Below are 27,611 nucleotides of genomic sequence, written 5' to 3'. Positions count from 1 at the left end.
TTTCCCCTCCTAACCACATCCACATACACTAGAAAATAATAAATTATTACTTACTGGTTCTGTAATACCACCCTTGGATTTTCCAAGAGCTTGGCCTTCAGACCATCCCATTTTCTGCAGTATTGTGTAGCCTTTGTTGTTGTCTCTCAATGCTCTGTTGAAGAATAATCAAGAGTGAAATATGTATCTCAATTTTTTTTTTTAACAAGTTGGCCATCTCCCACCGAGGCAGGGTGACCCAAAAAGAAAGAAAAAATCCCCAAAAAGAAAATACTTTCATCATCATTCAACACTTTCACCTCATTCACACATAATCACTGTTTTTGCAGAGGTGCTCATAACACAACAGTTTAGAAGCATATACGTATAAAGATACACAACATATCCCTCCAAACTGCTAATATCTCGAAACCCCTCCTTTAGAGTGCAGGCATTGTACTTCCCATTTCCAGGACTCAAGTCCGGCTATATAAAAATAACCGATTTCCCTGAATTATTATTTTATTTTATTAGCACACTGGCCGATTCCCACCAAGGCAGGGTGGCCCAAAAAACAAAAACTTTCACCATCATTCACTCCATCACTGTCTTGCCAGAAGGGTGCTTTACACTACAGTTTTTAAACTGCAACATTAACACCCCTCCAGAGTGCAGGCACTGTACTTCCCATCTGGTTTCCCTGAATCCTTTCATAAATGTTACTTTGCTCACACTCCAACAGCACGTCATGTATTAAAAACCATTTGTCTCCATTCACTCCTATCAAACACGCTCACGCATGCCCACTGGAAGTCCAAGCCCCTCGCACACAAAACCTCCTTTACCCCCTCCTTCCAACCCTTCCCAGGCCGACCCCTATCCTGCCTTCCTTCCACTACAGACTGATACACTCTTGAAGTCATACTGTTTCGCTCCATTCTCTCTACACGTCCGAACCACCTCAACAACCCTTCCTCAGCCATCTGGACAACAGTTTTGGCAATCCCGCACCACCTCCTAACTTCCAAACTACGAATTCTGTGCATCATATTCACACATTGCCCTCAGACATGACATCTCCACTGCCTCCAGCCTTCTCCTCGCTGCAACATTCATCACCCATGCTTCACACCCATATAAGAGTGGTGGTAAAACTATACTCTCATACATTCCCCTCTTTGCCTCCAAGGACAAAGTTCTTTGTCTCCACACACTCCTAAGTGCACCGCTCACCCTTTTCCCCTCATCAATTCTATGATTCACCTATCTTTCATAGACCCATCCGCTGACACGTCCACTCCCAAATACAGTGGACCCCCGGTTAACGATACTTTTTCATTCCAGAAGTATGTTCCGGTGCCAGTACTGACCGAATTTGTTCCCATAAGGAATATTGTGAAGTAGGTTACTCCATTTCAGACCCCCAAACATACACGTACAAACGCACTTACATAAATACACTTACATAATTGGTCGCATTGGGAGGTGATCGTTAAGCGGGGGTCCACTGTATCTGAATACATTCACCTCCTCCATACTCTCTCCCTCCAATCTGATACCCAATCTTTCATCACCTAATCTTTTTGTTATCCTCATAACCTTACTCTTTCCTGTATTCACTTTTAATTTTCTTCTTTTACATACCCTACCAAATTCATCCACCAACCTCTGCAACTTCTCTTCAGAATCTCCAAAGAGCACAGTGTCATCAGCAAAGAGCAACTGTGACAACTCCCACTTTATGTGTGATTCTTTATCTTTTAACTCCACGCCTCTTGCCAAGACCCTCACATTTACTTCTCTTACTACTCCATCTATAAATATATTAAACAACCATGGCGACATCACACATCCTTGTCTAAGGCCTACTTTTACTGGGAAATAATCTCCGTCTTTCCTACATATTCTAACTTGAGCCTCACTATCCTCGTAAAAACTCTTCACTGCTTTCAGTAACCTACCTCCTATACCATACACCTGTAACATCTGCCACATTGCCCCCCTATCCACCCTGTCATATGCCTTTTCCAAATCCATAAATGCCACAAAAACCTCTTTAGCCTTATCTAAATACTGTTCACTTATATGTTTCACTGTAAACACCTGGTCCACACACCCCCTACCTTTCCTAAAGCCTCCTTGTTCATCTGCTATCCTATTCTCTGTCTTACTCTTAATTCTTTCAATAATAACTCTACCATACACTTTACCAGGTATACTCAACAGACTTATCCCCCTATAATTTTTGCACTCTCTTTTGTCCCCTTTGCCTGTATACAAAGGAACTATGCATGCTCTCTGCCAATCCCTAGGTACCTTACCCTCTTCCATACATTTATTAAATAATAGCACCAACCACTCCAAAACTATATCCCCACCTGCTTTTAACATTTCTATCTTCATCCCATCAATCCCAGCTGCCTTACCCCCTTTCATTTTACCTACTGCCTCACAAACTTCCCCACCCTCACAACTGACTCTTTCTCACTCCTACAAGATGTAATTCCTCCTTGCCCAATACATGAAATCACAGCTTCCCTATCTTCATCAACATTTAACAATTCCTCAAAATATTCCCTCCATCTTCCCAATACCTCTAACTCTCCATTTAATAACTCTCCTCTCCTATTTTTAACTGACAAATCCATTGGTTCTCTAGGCTTTCTCAACTTGTTGATCTCACTCCAAAACTTTTTCTTATTTTCAACAAAATTTGTTGATAACACCTCACCCACTCTTTCATTTGCTCTCTTTTTACACTGCTTCACCACTCTCTTTTTCTCCATATACTCTTCCCTGAATCCCTTCACTAAATATTACCCTGCTCACACTCCAACAGATCGTCAGGTCCCAAATACCATTTGTCTCCATTCACTCCTATCGAACACGCTCATGCACGCCTGCTGGAAGTCCAAGCCCCTCGCCCACAAAACGTCCCTTACCCCTTCCTTCCAACCTTTTCGAAGACGACCCCTACCCCGCCTTCCTTCCCCTATAGATTTACATATACGCTCTCCATGTCATTCTATTTGGATCCATTCTCTCTAAATGACCAAACCACCTCAACAACCCCTCTTCAGCCCTCTGACTAATGCTTTTATTAACTCCACACCTCCTAATTTCCACACTCTGAATTTTCTGCATAATATTTACACCACACATTGCCCTTGGACAGGACATCTCCACTGCCTCCAACCACCTCCTTGCTGCTGCATTCACAACCCAAGCTTCACACCCATATAAGTGTGTTGGTACTACTATACTTTCATACTTTCCCTTCTTTGCCTCCATAGATAACATTTTTTGTCTCCACATATACCTCAACGCACCACTCACCTTTTTTTCCTCATCAATTTTATGATTAACCTCATCCTTCATAAATCCATCTGCCGGCACGTCAACTCCCAAGTACATATCTGAAAACATTCACTTCTTCCATACTCCTCTTCCCCAATTTGATATCCAATTTTTCTTTATCTAAATCATTTGATACCCTCATCACCTTACTCTTTTCTACGTTCACTTTCAACTTTCTACCTTTACACACACTCCCAAACTCATGCACTAACCTTTGCAATTTTTCTTTAGAATCTCCCATAAGCACAGTATCATCAGCAAAAAGCAACTGTGTCAATTCCCATTTTGTATTTGATTCCCCATAATTTAATCCCACCCCTCTCCCGAACACCCTAGCATTTACTTCTTTTACAACCCCATCTATAAATACATGTATATTAAACAACCATGGTGACATTACACATCCCTGTCTAAGACCTACTTTTACCGGGAAGTATTTTCCCTCTCTTCTACACACCCTAACCTGAGCCTCACTATCCTCATAAAAACTCTTTACAGCATTTAGTAACTTAGCACCTATTCCATATACATGTACTTACAACATCTGCCACAGTGCTCCCCTATCCACTCTATCATATGCCTTTTCTAAATCCATAAATGCATAAAAACTTCCCTACCTTCATCTAAATACTGTTCACATATATGCTTCACTTGATCTACACATCCCCTACCCACTCTGAAACCTCCTTGCTCATCCGCAATCCTACATTCTGTCTTACTTCTAATTTTTTCAATTATAACCCTACCGTAGACTTTTCCTGGTATACTCAGTAAACTTATTCCTCTATAATTTTTACAATAGTAGTAGTAGGTTGGTAGACAGCAACCGCCCAGGGAGGTACTACCGTCCTGCCAAGTGAGTGTAAAACGGAAGCCTGTAATTGTTTTACACGATGGTAGGATTGCCGGTGTGTTTTTTTTCTGTCTCATACACATGCAAGATTTCAGGTATGTCTTGCTACTTCTACTTACACTTAGGTCACAATACACATACATGTACAAGCATATATATATACACACCTCTCTGGGTTTTCTTCTATTTTCTTTCTAGTTCTTGTTCTTGTTTATTTCCTCTTACCTCCATGGGGAAGTGGAACAGAATTCTTCCTCCGTAAGCCATGCGTGTTGTAAGAGGCGACTAAAATGCCAGGAGCAAGAGGCTAGTAACCCCTTCTCCTGTATATATTACTAAATGTAAAAGGAGAAACTTTTGTTTTTCCTTTTGGGCCACCCCGCCTCAGTGGGATACGGTCGGTGTGTTGAAAGAAAGAAAGAATTTTTACAATCTCTTTTGTCCCCCTTCCCTTTATGTAAAGGGACTATACATGCTCTCTGCCAATCCCTAGGTACCTTCCCCTCTTTCATACATTTATTAAACAAAAATACCAACCACTCCAACACTATATCCCCCCCCCCCCCTGCTTTTAACATTTCTGTCATGATCCCATCAGTTCCAGCTGCTTTACCCCCTTTCATTCTACGTAATGCCTCATGCACCTCCCCCACACTCACATCCTATTCTTCTTCACTCCTAAAAGATGGTATACCTCTCTGGCCAGTGCATGAAATTACCACTTCTCTTTCTTCGTCGACATTTAAAAGTTCCTCAAAATATTCTCGCCATCTACCCAAAACCTCCATCTCCCCATCTACTAACTCAAATGATTCAATTATAAACAATAATTTTGACCTGATAAGCTGCTGGAGTGTGAGAAAGACAACATTTTGTGGAGGGATTCAGGAAACCTGGTTAGCCAGATCTGCATCCTGAGGTGGAATGTACAGTGCCTGCACTCTAAAGGAGAGGTGAGGTATTTGCTTTGGAAGGGCATCTGAATTGTAGTATCTGTTTGCCTCTGGCAAGACAGTGAGTAATAGAATGAATGATGCTGAAAGTATTTCTTCTTCAGGTCACCCTATCTCGATGGGAGATGGCTGGTGTGTTCATAAGAAAATAACAATACATACAGTACTTCTTCCAACACTTCTTTCAACACACCAGCTGTATCCCACCGTAATAATAAAATATTTTAAAATGCACAGTAGATAGATACGTACTAGTAGTGTATTACAATAGGTGTGTATGCAGCTGGGTTTCAGATTAAAAATGCCCCCAGTTATGGAATGTGCTGTTTTTTGGGCAGATAAATTAGGGATGAGATATAAATGTGTTATATGGTTATAATTTTAACCCAACAGTTAACTAAAGACAGCTATAATAAAACAAATTTAGAATGTGTTGTACTGAGTCAAAATACTGTGGCTGTAACAATTCACCAAAAACTCACACTTAAGAGAGGAACCTTATAACACATTTCAGTCCTTCCTGGACTATTGTCAAGACACTTGACAATGGTCTATGATGAGCCAAAATGCTGTCATGAGGTTCCTCTCCTAAATACTAGTTTTTGATGATATGTTCTTCTATGTTTTCATCAGATGTCTCCCACCGAGGCAGGGTGACCCAAAAAGAAAAACAAGTCTTTCTTTTTACATTTAGTAATTTATACAGGAGAAGGGGTTACTACCTCCTTGCTCGCAGCATTTTAGTCACCTCTTATGACACTTGTGGCTTACAGAGGAAGAATTCTTCTCCACTTTCCCATGGAGACTAGATATATATAGTGGCTTATAAAAAAATTAATGCAAAATAATCTAGAACACTAAATAATAATATTTATTAATATAGCACGTAGAAGTGACTCCCTGTGTATAACTGATGTCATACTCATTTTCCCTGAATGCATCCATTATAATGAACATAAATTTGTGAAGCATCAGTGCTTACCAAATGTAAATGAAACACAGTATTGTACTATTATTATTTTTTTAACACACTGGCCGTCTCCCACCGAGGCAGGGTGACCCGAAAGAGAAGAACACTATGGTTTTTCTTTCTACATTTAGCAATTTATACACAAGAAGCTAGCTCCTTGCTCCCAGTATTTTAGTTGTCCTTTATGACACACATGGCTTTTCCACTTCCCCATGGAGAATTATTATTATTAGATTCATCAAGACTAAAATCATAAGTGGTGTCATGCAGCACCTGCGAAATAAGTTGTAACCGTATTTGATCTGAGGACTAGGAGTACAAGTTCAACTGCTGGAATCAAGAGCTCTTCGCTAACATTGAGGCACCCCCACTGAAGGGACCAGATTTACAGTTATCATTTAAGAGCATCAAAACTCTGTACTTACGTGTCAGTTGATGCTACTTCTGTCTTTTCGTAAGGATTATCAGAGCCAACTTCTTTCAAGCGCTTCAAGGAACGATCAGTGTACTGGCCGTCGGTGGAAGGCAATTCACCTTGAGCAGTAACAGCGTACTTTTTCCGCAGAGCTTTCAACTGTTTCTTCCTGGCCTTTTCCCGTGATTTGGCATCCTTGAAGGAAGTTACAGATCCTCCTACCACTGTTTTAAGGATTTGTAAATTAAGTATGCTAATTTAAAAAGTAATGTGATACTATTACCATTATTGTATTGATGAGAAAGTATAAATTACTAAGGAAATAATTACTAAACTCTTAAAGGGTCATACAGTGCCTGGGGAATGGGAGGTAATCAAATTAGAGACAAGAAAGGAAAAAGTAGTTCCACTTCCTTGGATCAAGAGCCCTTCACAGGCATCAAGGCACCCAATACTGGAATTACATGGTACAGTATTTCTTAGAGCAGTGTATCTCAGCTAAATGACCAAATGATCCAATAGTTATGGCCCTTATGAGGTTAGCACTTGGTTATAATTGTAATAATAATAATATTCAAGGTTGACCTTGCTCACAGTTCCCATGAAGACCCCTGCCAACTATCTGAGAAACCTTGTCTTAGATTTTACACAGACTAAGAAACCTTTGATATACCTTTGATGAGTTTCGAAAGTCTTTCTACTCCTGAAGCCAGGCCATGGACCAGGCTCGTCCGGTGTAAAGAATATCACAATAATTGATTATTTACATTTGACAGCCAGTGCACTATGTTGTAACCAAAGACTTTTCATTTTGTAAAAAAAATAAACAAAATTACTATATCAACAGACAAAATTACTTTTGAGAGTCACACCATTTTGTTGTACAGAGGAAGTTAAGTCCTTAAAAAAAACTTATTAGAATTCTAGTAGCTTGCCAGGAAAGTAACAAATTCTCTACATATTATGGTATGCTAGCTAAGCTAAAAACTAATATTATTAATGCCAACTTAAATATTATAGGTGGGTAATAATCCTCAGCTTAAGTTTATAAGAGTCACAATGAGGTAAGAAAAAATATCCTAACAACTCAGCCTGTCTGCTGGTCAAATTACCTTGATTGAATAAAAGCAAATAAAGCATTACGGACGCAATTAACCCTTAAACATCATGATATGTAAAAATACAAAGCAAGAGCAAGGAATAGATTTCAACTAATTTCATTGCTAAGATTCCGTATCGCAACTGTCAATTATTAGTAGCAGACTTTTTTTTCTAGCATGAAGAAAAATAAGACAAAATTGCATTAAATACATAGAAAACTGTCCAACACAGCTTAAAATGTCATTAAAGTACTGATAAGTTGTGTTTTCCCACTACTGACAATGACACGACACACAGTATAACAGCTACATGATTCATATCTAGGACCCTCAGATCCAGAAATCTTCAAAACTAGATATTTTCTTAAAAGTATTTCATTTTAAACTGAAGTACTATGAAATCCAGTTGCAATTCCCATAAACTAGGGTAACCATAATCAGGCACTGCAGAGCGATTTATGTTGCACACTGAACACCTTGTTATTCACTGTGAACTTTTTTCCCCCGTTTTTACTCCTCTCTGCCCACCATAATCTTGTCAAGGAATATTGCATATACATTAATGGATAGTGCAAGTAATCCCTGCTTTACACTGGTAATACAATCTAAGAAAATGTTGAGGATTTTCCTGTTAACAGGTTTTATGCTGAGAAAGGGTAATTTTTGCATACCTAGAACGTACTCTAAATTCCATTATTTTAATTCTTAAAAACAAGAATTTGGTAATCCTTTTCATTTCACTGATGAAGATTTCTTAAGGGATTTCAATACAGTGTTAATGTTGTGTAATCAGAGAGATTTATGGAAATAAGGTTGCACAAAGCCTGTCTGCCACATTATGTTTGTGCCAACACCCATGCAATATAGCTGCCATCACAAATGCTATTCAGAAAATAAGGCCTAAGATATGGTACAAAATATTATTTACTCTCAAAATAATCTTGTCCCAGAAAATACAAGTTGAGGGCTTGAAGCTGAACATGAGTCTACATTTGAGACTACTGACCTGACTTCATCTGTGATGAAATGTTCGAGAGAACTAGGCCTGGTTCACACTCATTACAAGTTAGTCTTTTTGGGTGTACGTGACACTTGAGTTTCACAGCACCAAACTGCAACTGCCAACCATGGCCAATCTGCGGCAATAAGTTAAAATACAATAGCAGAAGTCCTATATTATTATCAGGTTCATGGGGAAGCGCTAATACCATATGGGTCACACAGCATCTGGGGAATGGGAGGCAATCAGGTTTGATCCAAGAGAGGCATAGGTAGCTCAAATTCCTTGGATCAAGAGCCACACATCAACACACACCACCCCCTTGAGGCAAAAATTCCCATAAACTTGTGTACTCTACATCTACAGAACTCTATACCTTAATTTTATTCCTGACTTAGGGCTCGTCCTAGAAGGCTGACAAAGAGGAAGAGAGATGTGATAATCACATACAGTATAACACTGTCAAAAGATATGAACGAATTTAGAAGGAAAATTTCATAACCCCATCAACAGGCAGAACGTGATGTCAAAACAATATGCCAAAAAAGAGAGACACAAATGATACCCAGAAAGTTCATGAATACTTGTAATTTAGTTCAATACAACAATGGATTGATGAATTAAGCACAAGGTACCACCTTATCCCTTGGCACTTCTTTATTAGTTCATAGCTATGATCCCTTGTTTCCCATACCTGGAGTATACCAGGAGGGGGGCTTTGGGGGTCAACACCCCTGCGGCCCCATACATGACTAGAACCAGTTAGAAAATCTTCCTTATTAATTCCTTCATACACTTAAATAATCTTATACAGTACAGTAGTACCCCAAGTTTCGGCCATAATTCGTTCCAGAAGGCTGTTCAAGTGCTGTTACCGAACGAATTTGTTCCCATAAGGAATAATGTAGATTAAATTAGTCCATTTCAGACCCCCAAAAATACACTTACAAAAGCACTTACAATAATACACTTACATAACTGTACGAGTTGGGAGCTGTAGGAAACTTGGGGTACCAATGTACTCTACGTGGTACACAAATAACCCGCACATAAAAGAGAGAAGCTTACGATGACGTTTCGGTCCGACTTGGACCATTGACAAAGTCACACTAACAGAGGTGGAGCAGGACAGCTATATATAGGCAGGAAGAGGTGGTGGTGGCGGCGGCAGCAGCAGCAGCAGCGGCGGCAGCGGCGGCGGCGGCAGAGGCGGCAACAGCGGCAGCAGCGGCAGCAGCGGCAGCAGCGGCAGCAGCAGCAGTAGTTTTAGCAGTTTTAGCAGAGGACCTGTCTTCCCTACTTCGAACTCGAACAGTCGCCGTCTAGTTGAATCCTCTCTAATACACAACTTTCCTTGTATGAACCTTAGCCCTGGCTTCGTCGCTGTAGATGCCTTCCTCTCCCACTACATTGTAAAATGCTCCAAACTTCAGAACACCCATGACTTAACCTGAATCCTCATTTTTTCTTTCTTTTTCTTCTTCCTCTTCCCCTTTCCTCTTTCCTTTTCTCCTCTGGGTTGTCTTTCTCTCTCCTGTCTCGTGTTTCTGTTCCTTCTTCATTTATTTTATTTCACCACTTCCCCTTTCATGCACCTCTGTGCGCTTGCTCTCCCTCTGTGGGCATCTAGCTCTCTTGCAGTGCTCCCCTTCCTTGTTTTTGACTGGCTCGTCATCCTTATTTCCCACTTCTACCACTACCACTACTACTACCTCTTCTTCTTCTACTACTTCTACAACTACTGATGAAATTAAGACACATGTGCGGCGTCTGGTTGTCTTTGTTGTGGACATTTCGCCATCCAGTGGCTGGCTGGATGGCGAAACGTCTATGATGGGGATGCCCGGGTGTTGTGCATGTGTCTTAATTTCATCTTGTCGGTATTATATACAATTCTTGTACTACTACTACTACTACTACTACTACTACCTCCACCTCTTCCTGCCTATATATAGCCGTCCTGTTCCACCTCTGTTAGTGTGACTTTGTCAATGGTCCAAGTCGGACTGAAACGTCGTCATAAGCTTCTCTCTTTTATGTGCGGGTTATTTGTGTATCGTTCCAGTCATGGTATTGTGCCTTTTTGTTATTTACTCTACGTGGTTATCACCTCATCTCTTATCTTCCTATCAGCCAGCGAAGGCATGTCTAATGTAGGTTATTCAGGGCAAGGACTGACAGAAGCATTAGGCAACATACAAGCTCCTGTACTTGACTATTCCTCCATGGGTTTCATATGAAATACAAACACAAACTTACTTCCACCTCTTGGCTGGTCTCCCTCGCCTCACTAAGACGTACTCCATTGACAAAAGTACCATTATTACTTCCTAGATCTTTTATAAAATAATGATGATCGTCAGGGCCATCTGATTTGTAGCTGATTTCTGCATGAACCTAAAATGGAAAATTTTGAATAATTAGATATACAAATGACAATTTAAAATATTTACATGCACAATGTAACAAATTCTGATTGTATAAGATTATTGAATAATCAAATTTTAAGAATTATTATTATATTTACGCAAAGCGCTAAACCAATGCTAGTCACACAGCACAAGGTGTGGTGAAGGCTCAATCCTCCATCCACTAATTTGCCTAGTTGTGTATAATTCCAACAAGTTATAATAAAAACTGGAAAGGAAACTCAAGCACTAAATTTGCATACATTATAACACCCATGTCTGAGATAGTAGAGGGAGCAGAGAATATAAATGGCAACTAAAGACAGAAGAACCCTATGGATGTTAGGAAGCACTTTCTCAGTCCTAAGGTGATAGTGGATTCTGGCAAAGTGGTGAAGGCGAACACTATGCACAATTTCAAAAAATATCATCAAGGCCTGGAGGCTAGTACATCAGTAAAACCAGTCTATTAGTCAAGAGATAGGCCCAGGAGCAATGACTCAACTTCTACAAGCACAACTAAGTGTATACAGTGGACCCCCGCATAACGATTACCTCCGAATGCGACCAATTATGTAAGTGTATTTATGTAAGTGCGTTTGTACGTGTATGTTTGGGGGTCTGAAATGGACTAATCTACTTCACAATATTTCTTATGGGAACAAATTCGGTCAGTACTGGCACCTGAACATACTTCTGGACTGAAAAAATATCGTTAACCGGGGGTCCACTGTATAATGTAACAAAAATGTCAGTTTTCAAAATGATACGTTTAGCAATTCCTTCTGAAATTAAATTTCCCCTATATTACCTGTTGGAAGTGCATCCAAAATAAAATGTTTTACTAAAGGCCCAGATAAACATAGCCACAGCCCATACTAGAACTGTGAGGAGGATTGAGAAACTCCCAGCAAAACCCCTACTAATGGGTTACAAGCCTGAAATGTAGAGTTCATTTATACTTGTCTACTATTATAATCAAAAAAGAAGCGCTAAGCCACAAGGACTATACAGCGTTACTTGTCTACTTCCAGCAGGGATTGAGTCTTGGATATTAACCCTGCCTCTCAACTACTCATGAACATTTACATATCACGAACACAATATCTCTATAGTTTCTAGCTGAACTTATGAGAGAAGCACTATAGACAAACCCCAAAATGGGAGAGCACTTTATTTTAGCCATATGTCTTTGCAAGTCATGCTGAGGACATACTTGCCAAGGACAGATACAAAAAATATTTTAAGAAAACATATAATATAGTACACAAATAACCCGCACATAAAAGAGAGAAGCTTACGGCGACGTTTCGGTCCGACTTGGACCGAAGTCGGACCGAAACGTCGTCGTAAACTTCTCTCTTTTATGTGCGGGTTATTTGTGTATCGTTCCAGTCACGGTATTGTGCCTTTTTGTTATTTATTATATAATATAGTAGACAAAGTATTGAACATACTAAACTTACCTGAATGCAATAAATTAACAATACACTAAGACAAATTAATTACCTATTAACCACCCATCTATGGTTTGTTTTTGCCATTTATTTTTTTACATAATTTTTTCCTAATCTATATGGTAAAATGCTCCTCAGATTTCTATTAATCTTTATGGGTCACCTACCCACCAAAGTAGGTGACCCATAAAAGAAAGACTTTCACCATTCACACTATCACTATCTTGCCAGAGGCATGCACATATGACAAGTTTAGATGTCCCCCTGAACAGCAAATATCCCAAACCCCTCCTTCAGAGTGCAGGCACTGTACACAATAAACTATCAAAGAAAAGCACTAATTACATGTGTGAACCTTATCTTACCTTACTGATGGTGAGGTCTGGAAGCTGAACCAAATTCCGAGACTCTCGGCCTACTGTTCCACCATTCAGTGTGATTAGGTGCAGTGTTCCCACCTTGATTCTCCCACTATCGCTCTCTGTCACCATTAACCGTAATGATGGCGGTATATGAACTTCTTCCTCTGTTTTAGAATAAATAAAAAACTGGTTGCAATAATGGAGTTCCAAAAAAATTACACATACAGTACACATATATATACTCTCAGATTAAAATACTGAATATATAAGAACTTGCAAAAGTAACATACAATGCTACAGTTTCCATAAACTAACGAAGAATAATTAGCTGGGTGAAAAAGCTTCGAGTCTCTTATTCGTTCTTTTCACAACATTAAAGTTACTGGCTAAGAGTCAACATTCTGACTCAGCTTACTTCAAACTACAGCCCTAAGGCATACTAACAACCCCTAGGATGCAACTTACAGCTGTTGGCTAACACTAAGGTACTGTACTTATTTAGTTTTAGGTAAACCTTTACACAAAGTGTAATTGGACATCTCTATCTGTCCTAACCCACCAGATAATCAAAAACAGGTCTCAGTGCTTATAAGCCAAGTTATCCACCATTGAGCCACAGGCTACTTTACCAGGTAAGAGAATCATCACAATTGTTGTAGATTGCATAATATGAAGTGCTAAACCTGTGTAGGTCATTTAGCATATGGAGTGGTAGAGGTTAGATATTCTGTCCGCTGATATGAGGCGCACACACTACATTAGCAGACAAAACTAACCCCCTCAAAGGAAGATAAGACAATACACAAATAACCCATAGAAGACTGCAACTTGTGACAACGTTTCTGTCCAACTTAAACCATTAACTAGTCACACCACGTGACTAGTTAATGATCCAAGTTGGACTGAAACATCATAAGTTCAGTTTCCTACATGAAGGTTATTAGTGTATTGTTCCAGCCACAGTATTGTGCCTTATTATTCTTCCCCAGAAAAGACAAGCACATTTATTACTATACTTCCCTTAAAACTGATCCCCAGGCCTCACTGGTAAGAACCACTAGTTCTTACCAGTATTAAGCTAGGAATGTCTGTCTCTCCCCCTTTTCAATACAGAATCATCAAGCATTTAAAATTTTTGCATGGTGTACTCAATTTTCAAAGGTACAAATAAAATGAGAGTTACTAACTGAAGGTATTTTCCTGTTAAGTTTTGCTCTCTGGCAAATTCTGACTACTTCACAGCATACTGTATATTACATATTTACAAGGAACCAATAAATATGTAATGGTCATAAATTACCAAGAGAATGGAAAGCCTTGACTCAAGAAAGAGGAGGGAAGTTCGAATTCCTTGTATCAAGAGACTTTTACCAGCACCAGGATAATCCCCTTGATAGGACTGTTAAACATATTATTATTATTATGAATGCACCGAAGTATCAATATTAGATGATTATGACTGTATAGTACTGGCCTAAAACTGAGTATCAGTAGTGGCAAAATATTTGTAGTCCCATCCCTAATTATTATCATTATTTTTTTTTTTTTTTCAACAAGTCGGCCGTCTCCCACCGAGGCAGGGTGACCCAAAAAAGAAAGAAAATCCCCAAAAAGAAAATACTTTCATCATCATTCAACACTTTCACCACACTCACACATTATCACTGTTTTTGCAGAGGTGCTCAGAATACAACAGTTCAGAAGCATATACGTATAAAGATACACAACATATCCCTCCAAACTGCCAATATCCCAAACCCCTCCTTTAAAGTGCAGGCATTGTACTTCCCATTTCCAGGACTCAAGTCCGACTATATGAATATAACTGGTTTCCCTGAATCCCTTCACTAAATATTACCCTGCTCACACTCCAACAGATCGTCAGGTCCCAAGTATCATTCGTCTCCATTCACTCCTATCTAACACACTCATGCACGCTTGCTGGAAGTCCAAGCCCACAAAACCTCCTTTACCTCCCCTTTCCAACCCTTTCGAGGACGACCCCTACCCCTCCTTCCTTCCCCTATAGATTTATATGCTTTCCATGTCATTCTACTTTGATCTATTCTCTCTAAATGACCAAACCACCTCAACAACCCCTCTTCTGCCCTCTGACTAATGCTTTTATTAACTCCACACCTTCTCCTAATTTCCACACTCCGAATTTTCTGCATAATATTTACACCACACATTGCCCTTAGACAGGACATCTCCACTGCCTCCAACCGTCTCCTCGCTGCTGCATTTACCACCCAAGCTTCACATCCATATAAGAGTGTTGGTGCTACTATACTTTCATACATTCCCTTCTTTGCCTCCATAGATAACGTTTTTTTGACTCCACATATACCTCAACGCACCACTCACCTTTTTTCCCTCATCAATTCTATGATTAACCTCATCCTTCATAAATCCATCCGCCGACACGTCAACTCCCAAGTATCTGAAAACATTCACTTCTTCCATACTCCTCCTCCCCAATTTGATATCCAATTTTTCTTTATCTAAACCATTTGATACCCTCATCACCTTACTCTTTTCTATGTTCACTTTCAACTTTCTACCTTTACACACATTCTCAAACTCATCCACTAACCTTTGCAATTTTTCTTTAGAATCTCCCATAAGCACAGTATCATCAGCAAAAAGTAACTGTGTCAATTCCCATTTTGAATTTGATTCCCTATAATTTAACCCCACCCCTCTCCCGAACACCCTAGCATTTACTTCTTTTACAACCCCATCTATAAATATATTAAACAACCATGGTGACATTACACATCCCTGTCTAAGACCTACTTTTACCGGGAAGTATTTTCCCTCTCTTCTACACACCCTAACCTGAGCCTCACTATCCTCATAAAAACTCTTAACAGAATTTAGTAACTTACCACCTATTCCATATACTTGCAAATCTGCCACATTGCTCCTCTATCCACTCTATCATATGCCTCTTCTAAATCCATAAATGCAATAAAAACTTCCCTACCTTTATCTAAATACTGTTCACATATATGCTTCAATGTAAACACTTGATCTACACATCCCCTACCCACTCTGAAGCCTCCCTGCTCATCTGCAATCCTACATTCTGTCTTACCTCTAATTCTTTCAATTATAACCCTACCGTATACTTTTCCTGGTATACTCAGTAAACTTATTCCTCTATAATTTTTACTATCTCTTTTGTCCCCTTTCCCTTTATATAAAGGGACTATACGTGCTCTCTGCCAATCCCTAGGTACCTTCCCCTCTTTCATACATTTATTAAACAAAAGTACCAACCACTCCAACACTATATCCCCCCCTGCTTTCAACATTTCTGTCATGATCCCATCAGTTCCAGCTGCTTTACCCCCTTTCATTCTATGTAATGCCTCACGTACTTCCACCACACTTACATTCTGCTCTTCTTCACTCCTAGAAGATGGTATAACTCCCTGGCCAGTGCATGAAATTACCGCCTCCCTTTCTTCCTCAACATTTAAAAGTTCCTCAAAATATTCTCGCCATCTACCTAATACCTCCCTTTCCCCATCTACTAATTCCCCTACTCTGTTTTTAACTGACAAATCCATACTTTCCCTAGGCTTTCTTAACTTGTTTAACTCACTCCAAAATTTTTTCTTATTTTCATTAAAATTTCTTGACAGTGCCTCTCCCACTCTATCATCTGCTCTCCTTTTGCACTCTCTCACCACTCTCTTCACCTTTCTTTTACTCTCCATATACTCTGCTCTTCTTATAACACTTCTGCTTTGCAAAAACCTCTCATAAGCTACCTTTTTCTCTTTTATAAGAACATAAGAACATAAGAAAGGAGGAACACTGCAGGAGGCCTGCTGGCCCATACTAGGCAGGTCCTTTACAATTCATCCCACTAACAAAACATTTGCCCTACCCAATTTTCAATGCCACCCAAGAAATAAGCTCTGATGTGAAAGTCCCACTCAAATCCAACCCATCCCACTCATGTACTTATCCAACCTAGATTTGAAACTACCCAAAGTCCCAGCCTCAATAACCCAACTAGGTAGACTGTTCCACTCATCAACTACCCTATTTCCAAACCAATACTTTCCGATGTCCTTTCTAAATCTAAACTTATCTAATTTAAATCCATTACTGCGGGTTCTCTCTTGGAGAGACATCCTCAAGACCTTATTAATATCCCCTTTATTAATACCTATCTTCCACTTATACACTTCGATCAGGTCTCCTCTCATTCTTCGTCTAACAAGTGAATGTAACTTAAGAGTCTTCAATCTTTCTTCATAAGGAAGATTTCTGATGCTATGTATTAATTTAGTCATCCTACGCTGAATGTTTTCTAACGTATTTATGTCCATTTTGTAATACGGAGACCAGAACTGAGCTGCATAATCAAGGTGAGGCCTTACTAATGATGTATAAAGCTGCAGTATGACCTCTGGACTTCTGTTGCTTACACTTCTTGATATAAATCCCAGTAATCTATTTGCCTTATTACGTACGCTTAGGCATTGCTGTCTTGGTTTAAGGTTGCTGCTCACCATAACCCCCAAGTCCTTTTCGTAATCTGTATGGCTAAGTTCTACATCATTTAATTTATAAGTACTAGGGTTATGGGCACTCCCAAGCTTCAGAACCTTGCATTTATCTACATTGAACTGCATCTGCCACTTTTCTGACCAAGAATAGAGTTTGTTTAAATCCTCCTGAAGTTCCCTAACATCTACGTTTGAATCAATTATCCTACCTATCTTTGTGTCATCGGCGAATTTGCTCATATCACTAGTAATTCCCTCATCAAGATCATTGATATATATTATAAATAACAACGGGCCCAAGACTGATCCCTGTGGAACGCCACTTGTTACAGATCCCCACTCGGATTTAACCCCATTTATGGACACTCTCTGCTTCCTGTCAGTGAGCCATGACTCGATCCACGAGAGCACTTTTCCCCCAATGCCATGAGCTGCCACTTTCTTTAACAGTCTATGGTGCGGAACTCTATCAAAAGCCTTACTAAAATCTAAGTAAATAATATCAAATTCTTTATTGTGGTCAACAGCCTCAAAAGCTTTACTGAAGAAAGTTAATAAATTAGTTAGACAAGACCGGCCTCTTGTGAATCCATGCTGAGTATCATTAATCAAGCTATGCTTATCGAGATGGCTTCTTATAATCTCAGCTATAATTGACTCTAGTAATTTGCCTACAATTGAGGTCAGGCTTATTGGGCGGTAATTTGACGGTAACGACTTGTCCCCTTTACTTCATCATTCCACCAGTCACTCTTCTTTCCTCCTGCCCCCACCCTCCTATAACCACAAACTTCTGCCCCACATTCTAATACTGCATTTTTAAAACTATTCCAACCCTCTTCAACCCCCCCACTAGTCATCTTTGCACTAGCCCACCTTTCTGCCAATAGTCGCTTATATCTCACCCGAACTTCCTCCTCCCTTAGTTTATACACTTTCACCTCCCTCTTACTTGTTGTTACCACCTTCCTCTTTTCCCATCTACCTCTTACTCTAACTGTAGCTACAACTAAATAATGATCCGATATATCAGTTGCCCCTCTATAAACATGTACATCCTGGAGCCTACCCATCAACCTTTTATCCACCAATACATAATCTAACAAACTACTTTCATTACGTGCTACATCATATCTTGTATATTTATTTATCCTCTTTTTCATAAAATATGTATTACTTATTACCAAATTTCTTTCTACACATAGCTCAATTAAAGGCTCCCCATTTATATTTACCCCTGGCACCCCAAATTTACCTACTACTCCCTCCATAACATTTTTACCCACTTTAGCATTGAAATCCCCAACCACCATTACTCTCACATTTGATTCAAAACTCCCCATGCATTCACTCAACATTTCCCAGAATCTCTCTCTCTCCTCTACACTTCTCTCTTCTCCAGGTGCATACACATCTACTATAACCCACTTTTCACATCCAATCTTTATTTTACTCCACATAATCCTTGAATTTATACATTTGTAGTCCCTCTTTTCCTGCCATAGCTTATCCTTCAACATTATTGCTACTCCTTCTTTAGCTCTAACTCTATTTGAAACCCCTGACCTAATCCCATTTATTCCTCTCCATTGAAACTCTCCCACCCCCTTCAGCTTTGTTTCACTTAAAGCCAGGACATCCAGTTTCTTCTCATTCATAACATCCACAATCATCTCTTTCTTATCATTTGCACAACATCCACGCACATTCAGACTTCCCACTTTGACAACTTTCTTCTTATTCTTTTTAGTAATCTTTACAGGAAAAGGGGTTACTAGCCCATTGTTCCCGGCATTTTAGTTGACTTTTACAACACGCATGGCTTACGGAGGAAAGATTCTTATTCCACTTCCCCCTGGATATAAAAGGAAAAGTAATAAGACCAAGAACTATTAAGATAAAATCAAAGAAAACTCCGATGAGTGTGTATAAATAAACGTGTACATGTATGTGTAGTGTGACCTAAGTGTAAGTAGAAGTAGCAAGACATGCCTGTAATCTTGCATATTTATGAGACAGACAAGACACCAGAAATCCTACCATCATGTAAAACAATTACAGGCTTTCGTTTTACACTCACTTGGCAGGACGGTAGTACCTCCCTGGGTGGTTGCTGTCTACCAACCTACTACCTATATATTATCATTATAATTATTATTATTATATTCAGGGGAAAGCACTCAATCCATCAAGGTCAAACAGCACTTATTGGATTGAAGGTAATCAGGTTTGCTTCTTTAATTTCTTAGATCAAGAGCCCTTTATTAGTATCAACAAACCCTCTTCAAGGGACTTTTAAACATAAAATATACATGTACAGTGAAGCTGAGAATATGAAGTCACATTCTATTTACAAATTACAATGGAAACTGTTCTACCTTCATTTTCATTCGAGTCTTCAGACATCCCAGTGTCTTCACCGATTTCTTTAATTACTTCTATTTCTTCCTCACTGCCTACTGCTACTTCATCCTTATTGTCTTCTTCGTCTGTGTCTGAACATTCTCCTTCCTCTTTTTCTGCCACATTAATGGCCTTCAAGTTAGTTAGCTTTTTCTTTTTTTCCTGAAAATCACAAAATTTCATCTTCAGTCACTGTCAGATGATGAGGATGATGATGATTATGACAGTGCCTACACTCAGATGAACTGTAGTATCTGCACACCTCTGGCAAGACAGTGATGGAGTGAGTGATGATGAAAGCGTTTTTTTCTTTTTCGGGTCACTCTGCTTCGGTGGGAAACGCCCAATGAGCTGATAAAAAAAATCATGAAGTGAATGGAATTTAACCCTTTCAGGGTCCGTCCCGTAGATCTACGGCTTTACGTTCAGGGTCCAAACCGTAGATCTACGCCATGAACTCAGCTCACTCTGATAAACTGTGAGTGGTACATTTGGGCCTAGATATGAGAGAATACATCTATGTGGTATGTGTGCACCACATAAAACAGATCCTGCAGCACACTGTGTATAATGAGAGAAAAAAAATGAAATCATGATTCTTCGATTAAAACAGCAACTTTGCAGTGTTTTTTCGTATGTTTTTTATAGTTGTATTTGCGATTTCTTGGTCTCATTTGATAGAATGGAAGACATATTACAGAAATAGAGATGATTTTGATTGGTTTTAGCACTGGAAATGGCTTGAAACTGAGCTCAAAGTAGCAGAAATGTTAAATTTTTGCCGATATTCAAGAGTAAACAAACGACCTCACACGTCTAATACACGTCAGCTGGTGGGTCTAATATACATTCACAAATATGGTGATGATATTTATACAATTATTACAGTATTGCATAACAGTAAATCTTCTATTTTTTGGTGTGAATAAAAATTCATTATGTGAATAAAAAATCAAAATGGAATTTATTTGTAAAGCCTCAAAACATAACTAATGAACAGAGGAAATGTTAGTTTAGTGCCAGGAATGCCTACATTGTTCATTCTGGACCCTATTTTGAAATTGGAATATTTTGAACTTTGTGTTAAATTGGCCAAATTAACAATTTCCGATCACTTTATTTTGTAGTTGAAACAGTTGACTTGGCGATTTCTTGTGCTCAATCGATAGAATAGAAGTAATACTAGTGAAATAGCTAAGAATTTGGTTGATTGGAATAATGTAATTGGCCTAAAATGGGAGTCAAAATCAGCAAAATCGCCGATTCGTAAATATCGCTGACACATCAAAATTCGCGAGAGCATAATTTCATCAATTTTCCACCAAATTTCTTACTTTTTGTTTTATTACCTTCACAAAAAGATTCTCTACGATTTCATAAGAAAAAATAACAAATTTTTTTTTTGAAAATTCTTGGACACTGGTGCGTGACTCCAGATTTGGGCCTTGGACCCTGAAAGGGTTAAACTCAGTCTGGCTCTCCAATGATTACCCAGTAAATTTGGTTGAACAATCTGACTCTGTGGTCTAGTGACTAAGTACTCTGAGCTGGTAATTCCCAGACTTACAAAATCACTCACTAACACATACCTGCTGAGTCTCCTCATCACCCTCATCTTTCTTTAGCTTTCTTTTGCCTTGGTTCTTCGTTGCAACCTGAGAGTAAAACTCATAGGCCTGTTTGGTATGGTCATAGTAGAAGTATGTGCCTGTCTTTCCATCATAGTACAGACCATTCTCCTGCAAGCATTATGAAAAATATAATACGTACATTATTTTATCTTATATTAATATAGTACACAGTATGGGAATATAAATACGTACAATATAGAGGGTCGCCAAGGTACAAACACGTGTTCCAGGTGTTCCACCTTACAGTAGAGATTTTTGCAATTAAGAACATATAGAAATGAATACTACATTCTGTACTGTATAAAGGGCTGTTTTGTATTACTCATAATGCTTAACTTATTTCATATGGACCAAGGAAGGATAACCCAAAGAAACCATTTGCTCTTTCTTCTGTGGTCAGATTACCTTAATGTTAAGAGGTTTGATGTGCTTATGAGACTTACTAGAGACTCAAGTAAGCCAGATATTAATACTATTTACTAACATAAGGACAAAAAAGCTTTGAAAATGAATTAAGACATAACCAAAGACAAAATCAAATATATTAAAATTTGTAAAAGACAAGGCTAAAAGTAAAGGACAAGATATAAGGAACAGAGAATGGCAAAACTGCCAAATCCGAGGAGGAATAGTGTAAGATACAATAGTGTACACTAAGTTGCAAAATAATATTACCGAAATAGTCCTTTAGATGAAGAAAATTTGAACCCATGGAGGATGTTTACCTGGATGGTGTTTTGGGGATCAATGTCCCCACAGCCCAATCCATGACCAGGCCTCGCAGTGGATCAGGGACTGATCAACCAGGCTGTTACTGCTGGCCACATGCAAACAGATGTACGAACCACACCCCGGCTGTTCAGGAACTGACTTTAGGTGCCTGTCCAGCTTCTTGAAGACAGCCAGGAGTCTATTGGTAATCCCCCTAACAATTAATAAGAACCCCCCTATACTGTGTGTACCTGTGGTCAACCAGGACTCTTGGGAGTATACACACCCCTGCCCTGCAACATGCAAAAAAAACAAACACACACACACACACACACACACACACACACACACACACACACACACACACACACAGAACCCTAATATTCAATCATATCACAAATATCAGCTCCACAAACTTCTATTACACATTGTATAATTTCAAGATGGGACACTATATACAAGACAAATATTTGAAGGCCTTTCACAAGAGTCTATGTAGCTTTGTATTCATTTATTTGTATGACCCATAAGGGTCATACAGATCCTGGGAAATAAATGATGATCAAGATTGATCCCAGAAAGAAAAGGACAGCTCTAATTCCTTGGATCATGGGCCTTTCTCCAGCATTAATGCACCACCCTCTTGTAGGAATTAGTTGCAAGGCACTTCCATCTTGAAGGAACTAGTTCCAAGGCACTTCCCTCTTGAAGGAATTGGTTTCCTCTACCCCATACCTATTTTTTGTCACAATGGCCATCTCCCACCAAGATAGTCATACGGAAACACATGCACCATCATTCACTCTATACCTATCTTACCAGAAGTATGAAGACCATCACAATTCAAATAACACACTAAAGTGCAATATTCCCCAACCTTCCTTCAGTGCAGGCACTGTACCACTAACCAGTACAACCCTCCTTCAGTGCAAGCACTGTACCACTAACCAGTACAACCCTCCTCCAGTGTATGCACTGTACCGCTAACCAGTACAACCCTCCTTCAGTGCAGGCACTGTACTGCTAACCAGTACAAACCTCCTTCAGTGCAGGCACTGTACCACTAACCAGTACAACCCTCCTTCAGTGCAGGCACTGTACCACTAACCAGTACAACCCTCCTCCAGTGTATGCACTGTACCGCTAACCAGTACAACCCTCCTCCAGTGTATGCACTGTACCGCTAACCAGTACAACCCTCCTTCAGTACAGGCACTGTACTGCTAACCAGTACAAACCTCCTTCAGTGCAGGCACTGTACTGCTAACCAGTACAACCCTCCTTCAGTGCAGGCACTGTACTGCTAACCAGTACAACCCTCCTTCAGTGCAGGCACTGTACTGCTAACCAGTACAACCCTCCTTCAGTGCAGGCACTGTACTGCTAACCAGTACAACCCTCCTTCAGTACAGGCACTGTACTGCTAACCAGTACAACCCTCCTTCAGTACAGGCACTGTACTAACCAGTACAACCCTCCTTCAGTGCAGGCACTGTACTGCTAACCAGTACAACCCTCCTTCAGTACAAGCACTGTACTGCTAACCAGTACAACCCTCCTTCAGTACAGGCACTGTACTGCTAACCAGTACAACCCTCCTTCAGTACAGGCACTGTACTGCTAACCAGTACAACCCTCCTTCAGTACAGGCACTGTACTGCTAACCAGTACAACCCTCCTTCAGTACAGGCACTGTACTGCTAACCAGTACAACCCTCCTTCAGTGCAGGCACTGTACTGCTAACCAGTACAACCCTCCTTCAGTACAGGCACTGTACTAACCAGTACAACCCTCCTTCAGTGCAGGCACTGTACTGCTAACCAGTACAACCCTCCTTCAGTACAAGCACTGTACTGCTAACCAGTACAACCCTCCTTCAGTACAGGCACTGTACTGCTAACCAGTACAACCCTCCTTCAGTACAGGCACTGTACTGCTAACCAGTACAACCCTCCTTCAGTGCAGGCACTGTACTGCTAACCAGTACAACCCTCCTTCAGTACAGGCACTGTACTAACCAGTACAACCCTCCTTCAGTGCAGGCACTGTACTGCTAACCAGTACAACCCTCCTTCAGTACAAGCACTGTACTGCTAACCAGTACAACCCTCCTTCAGTACAGGCACTGTACTGCTAACCAGTACAACCCTCCTTCAGTACAGGCACTGTACTGCTAACCAGTACAACCCTCCTTCAGTACAGGCACTGTACTGCTAACCAGTACAACCCTCCTTCAGTACAAGCACTGTACTGCTAACCAGTACAACCCTCCTTCAGTACAGGCACTGTACTGCTAACCAGTACAACCCTCCTTCAGTACAGGCACTGTACTGCTAACCAGTACAACCCTCCTTCAGTACAGGCACTGTACTGCTAACCAGTACAACCCTCCTTCAGTACAGGCACTGTACTGCTAACCAGTACAACCCTCCTTCAGTGCAGGCACTGTACTGCTAACCAGTACAGCTAACTTGCTTCCCTGAATCCCTCTCCCTAAATCCAAAAGTACAGATAACTCATTAAGCAACTGAGCAAACACTTGATATTTTAATACTGTATACAAACACAGTATACAATACAGTACTCTATACATAAATAGTACTCAAAATACCCAGACATATATTTTTTCACTTCACCTGCTTTAATGTTAAACTTTAATTATGTCTACAGGTACTTTCTGGTCAAGCATTTGAGCCTCTGAAGAACATCTTGATATATTTTTGCGGCCCCAAAAAATTAATACGTAATTTTAAAATGCAAGTACACCTACCATCCGACTTACGACCTGCTCGACTTACGACCACTCGACTTACGACCGTGTTTTTTATGCCAAATTTCTGGGAAATAAACAACTATTTGTGTTGCACACAGTGTTTATCCTAAACCTTGCAGTATAAAATACAGTACTAACAACATAAAAAGTAAAGTAAAACATGAAATACCAAAATAAAACAATAAAATAAAGTCATTACAAAAATGTTTTGTTGATATTCAGTAGTAAAGTTCGACTTACGACCATTTCGACTTATGACCGGTTTCTCTGAACCGAACTCGGTCGTAAGTCGGATAGTAGGTGTAGTTGGCAACACTAAAGTGTATTGTCTGTTGACATTTCAGGGGATCAACCTTAAGGCTTAATGTCAGACTAGGTCTCTTAAAGTGGAAAGAATAAATGTATAACAAGAATAAGAACTATTAAGAGACTACATAGGAAAGTACTAAGTGTACAATGAATGCAAGTACACAAATAGCCCATGCGGGTTATTTTTGTATTGTTCCAGTCATGGTATTGTGACTTTTTATTCTTCCTGAATGTAAACACTAGTAGACTAAGATTTTCCTGTAATTCTGTGCTCATAAGTATTGCTAAAATCTCAAAGAACAGAGGCAACTGAATGAAATTTTGTTAAACTTCATTAAATTGACATTAATAACTTAGCTACTCACAGCATTATAGTAGTATCCTGAAGTGTAATCAAAATAAAGTCCCAGGTCCTCTTGAAACACATAACCACTGCCATATACAGCCTCTGTAGCTACGGCCTTCACCTGATCCGTGACGCTCAGTTTTCCCGATGGATCCCACCCATAACCTTCACTCGAAGTTTTAATTTTCTTATTTTCACTTTCCTCTGTCATTTCAGGGGGGTGGTGATCAAGTTTGCTCTTTTTTCCGTTGCTTAACATATTTTGTTCGTAATTTTTACATGTGGTACTTACCATTTTTTCTGAATTTTCTGTTACTTTGTCTGAGAAACTAAGAGCAGAGGAGGTTGTTGCACACTCGATATCGTTCACTTTCTTCACTGGTTGTTGAACATGCCATTGTGATTCTTCTTGAGACTTACTTAATTCATCTTCCTTTGATCTTGTCTCCTTGGTCCACTTTTGATCACATTCTTCATTAGCTTCAGCCGTCTCACCTAAGCTTTGTGCTTGAATATCAGATCTCGTAGTGTCATGCTGACTCCCCTGACTGTCCAGTGATGTCTGAGCATCATGATCCGCTCTTTTATCTTCCTGGTGGCTCAGGCTGCTCTGTTCATTACTTTTCAAAGTACTCGTACAATTTTTGCCAGAGATAGAATCCTCCTCATTCCCTGTAGGATTGACTTGTGGTATAGAAGAGACTGTTGTCAGTTGAGCATAATGTCCGGGCCAGTAATGAGTGCTGGAGGGATCACTCTCACCATAATACTGATGCCAAGATCCACAATACCACTTATTCCAAGCATTAGCAAAGTCTTCATCTGTGGTTTGACAATTTTGGTCTCTCTTGTTTTGCCTACTCTTCCTCACTTGCTGCTTGAGGTCTACAATCTGAAATAATAGAATATAGTAAAAAAAATTCACATAGCAATTATTATACTCACATAAACTGCTAAACCAGTAGGGGCCATTTAACACTCATCAGCAGACAGTAAAAGAAGATAAGAGATAGTAGAAGAAAGAAGTGGAGTAGTTGAAGGAGTGATGACAGGAGGAAGGACAGGAGTTCATAGCCGGATTAAATCAGTGTCAGCTAAGAAACTGCAAAGTGAGTTTGCATTAAAAGTGGGACTAAAAGAAAGAAAAGGGCAGACAAAGCAAGCATGTCAGGGAATATAAAAGAGCATAACAGCCTGGTTGATCAGGCCCTGATCCACCATGAGGCATGGACCGGGCCACGGGGTGTTGACCTCTGGAACACCCTCCAAGTACACTCCAGGTAAGTGGCACGTTCTCTGATGTAGGGACAATCAGTTTGGAGATGAGCTACTGACATGATGAGATGACATGAGAGTTTAAGTATGCAACACCATAGAGTACTAGTAACAATATCAGCAATGAAGAAAGCATTTAATTATAATTACTGCTGTTATAATCATGGGTGAGTGCCAAATTCTAAAGGGCCATACAGTACCTGGGAAAAGGAAGGAAATCAGGCTTGACTGTAATAAAGTGAAAGCAGCACCAATTCTTTGAAGGATCAGTTATTACAGGTGATCTTATGTATTTTTATTATATCCTGGAGTACACCTGGAGTCAATTCTGGGGGTCAACACCCCAGTGGCCTGGTCCCAGGCCTGACCTTCTGGTGGATGGCTGTTGATAGTAGCTGTATGCACCACTGTCCAACTGAACAGGAAATGACTTGAGGAACTTACCCAGTTCCCTCTTGAAGAAAGCTAAGGAGTCTGTTGGTCATGCCACTATGAACTAATTAAGGAGAAATAATTAACTCTCAAATGCACTTATAACCTAGTACACAAATAACCTGCACATAGGAGAAAGAAACTCATGATAATGTTTTGGTCTGGCTTGGACCATTAACTAGTTACACACTGAGACTAGTAAATGGTCCAAGTCAGACCAAAACATCGTCATAAGTTTCTTTCTCATACGTGCAGATTATTTGTGTATTGTTCCAGTCATGGTATTGCACCTTTTTGTTCCTTATAACTTAGTGGCAGATGTTGCAAGTGTATGGTGTAGGAGGTAG

General features: G+C 39.8%; 1 protein-coding gene across 1 annotated transcript in view; it reads right to left on the bottom strand.

Annotated features, from left to right (window-relative positions):
• The window catches only part of LOC128704925 (fap1 adhesin), a 45,881-nt gene that overhangs the window by 5,914 nt on the left and 12,356 nt on the right, over positions 1–27,611 (bottom strand). Inside the window, exons 3-10 of the mRNA XM_070104327.1 lie at positions 25,577–26,449; positions 21,376–21,525; positions 19,762–19,948; positions 12,858–13,018; positions 10,887–11,024; positions 8,634–8,763; positions 6,538–6,751; positions 55–154 (exon numbers count right to left, since the gene is read on the bottom strand). Coding sequence (XP_069960428.1) covers positions 55–154; positions 6,538–6,751; positions 8,634–8,763; positions 10,887–11,024; positions 12,858–13,018; positions 19,762–19,948; positions 21,376–21,525; positions 25,577–26,449 — 1,953 coding nt within the window. The remainder of the gene's footprint in view (positions 1–54; positions 155–6,537; positions 6,752–8,633; positions 8,764–10,886; positions 11,025–12,857; positions 13,019–19,761; positions 19,949–21,375; positions 21,526–25,576; positions 26,450–27,611) is intronic.

The sequence above is a fragment of the Cherax quadricarinatus genome, chromosome 91 (assembly GCF_038502225.1).
Source record: "Cherax quadricarinatus isolate ZL_2023a chromosome 91, ASM3850222v1, whole genome shotgun sequence".
Classification (NCBI taxonomy): domain Eukaryota; kingdom Metazoa; phylum Arthropoda; class Malacostraca; order Decapoda; family Parastacidae; genus Cherax; species Cherax quadricarinatus.
The sequence above is the reverse complement of the archived record's forward strand: the minus strand, read 5'-3'. Positions and strand labels throughout refer to the sequence as shown.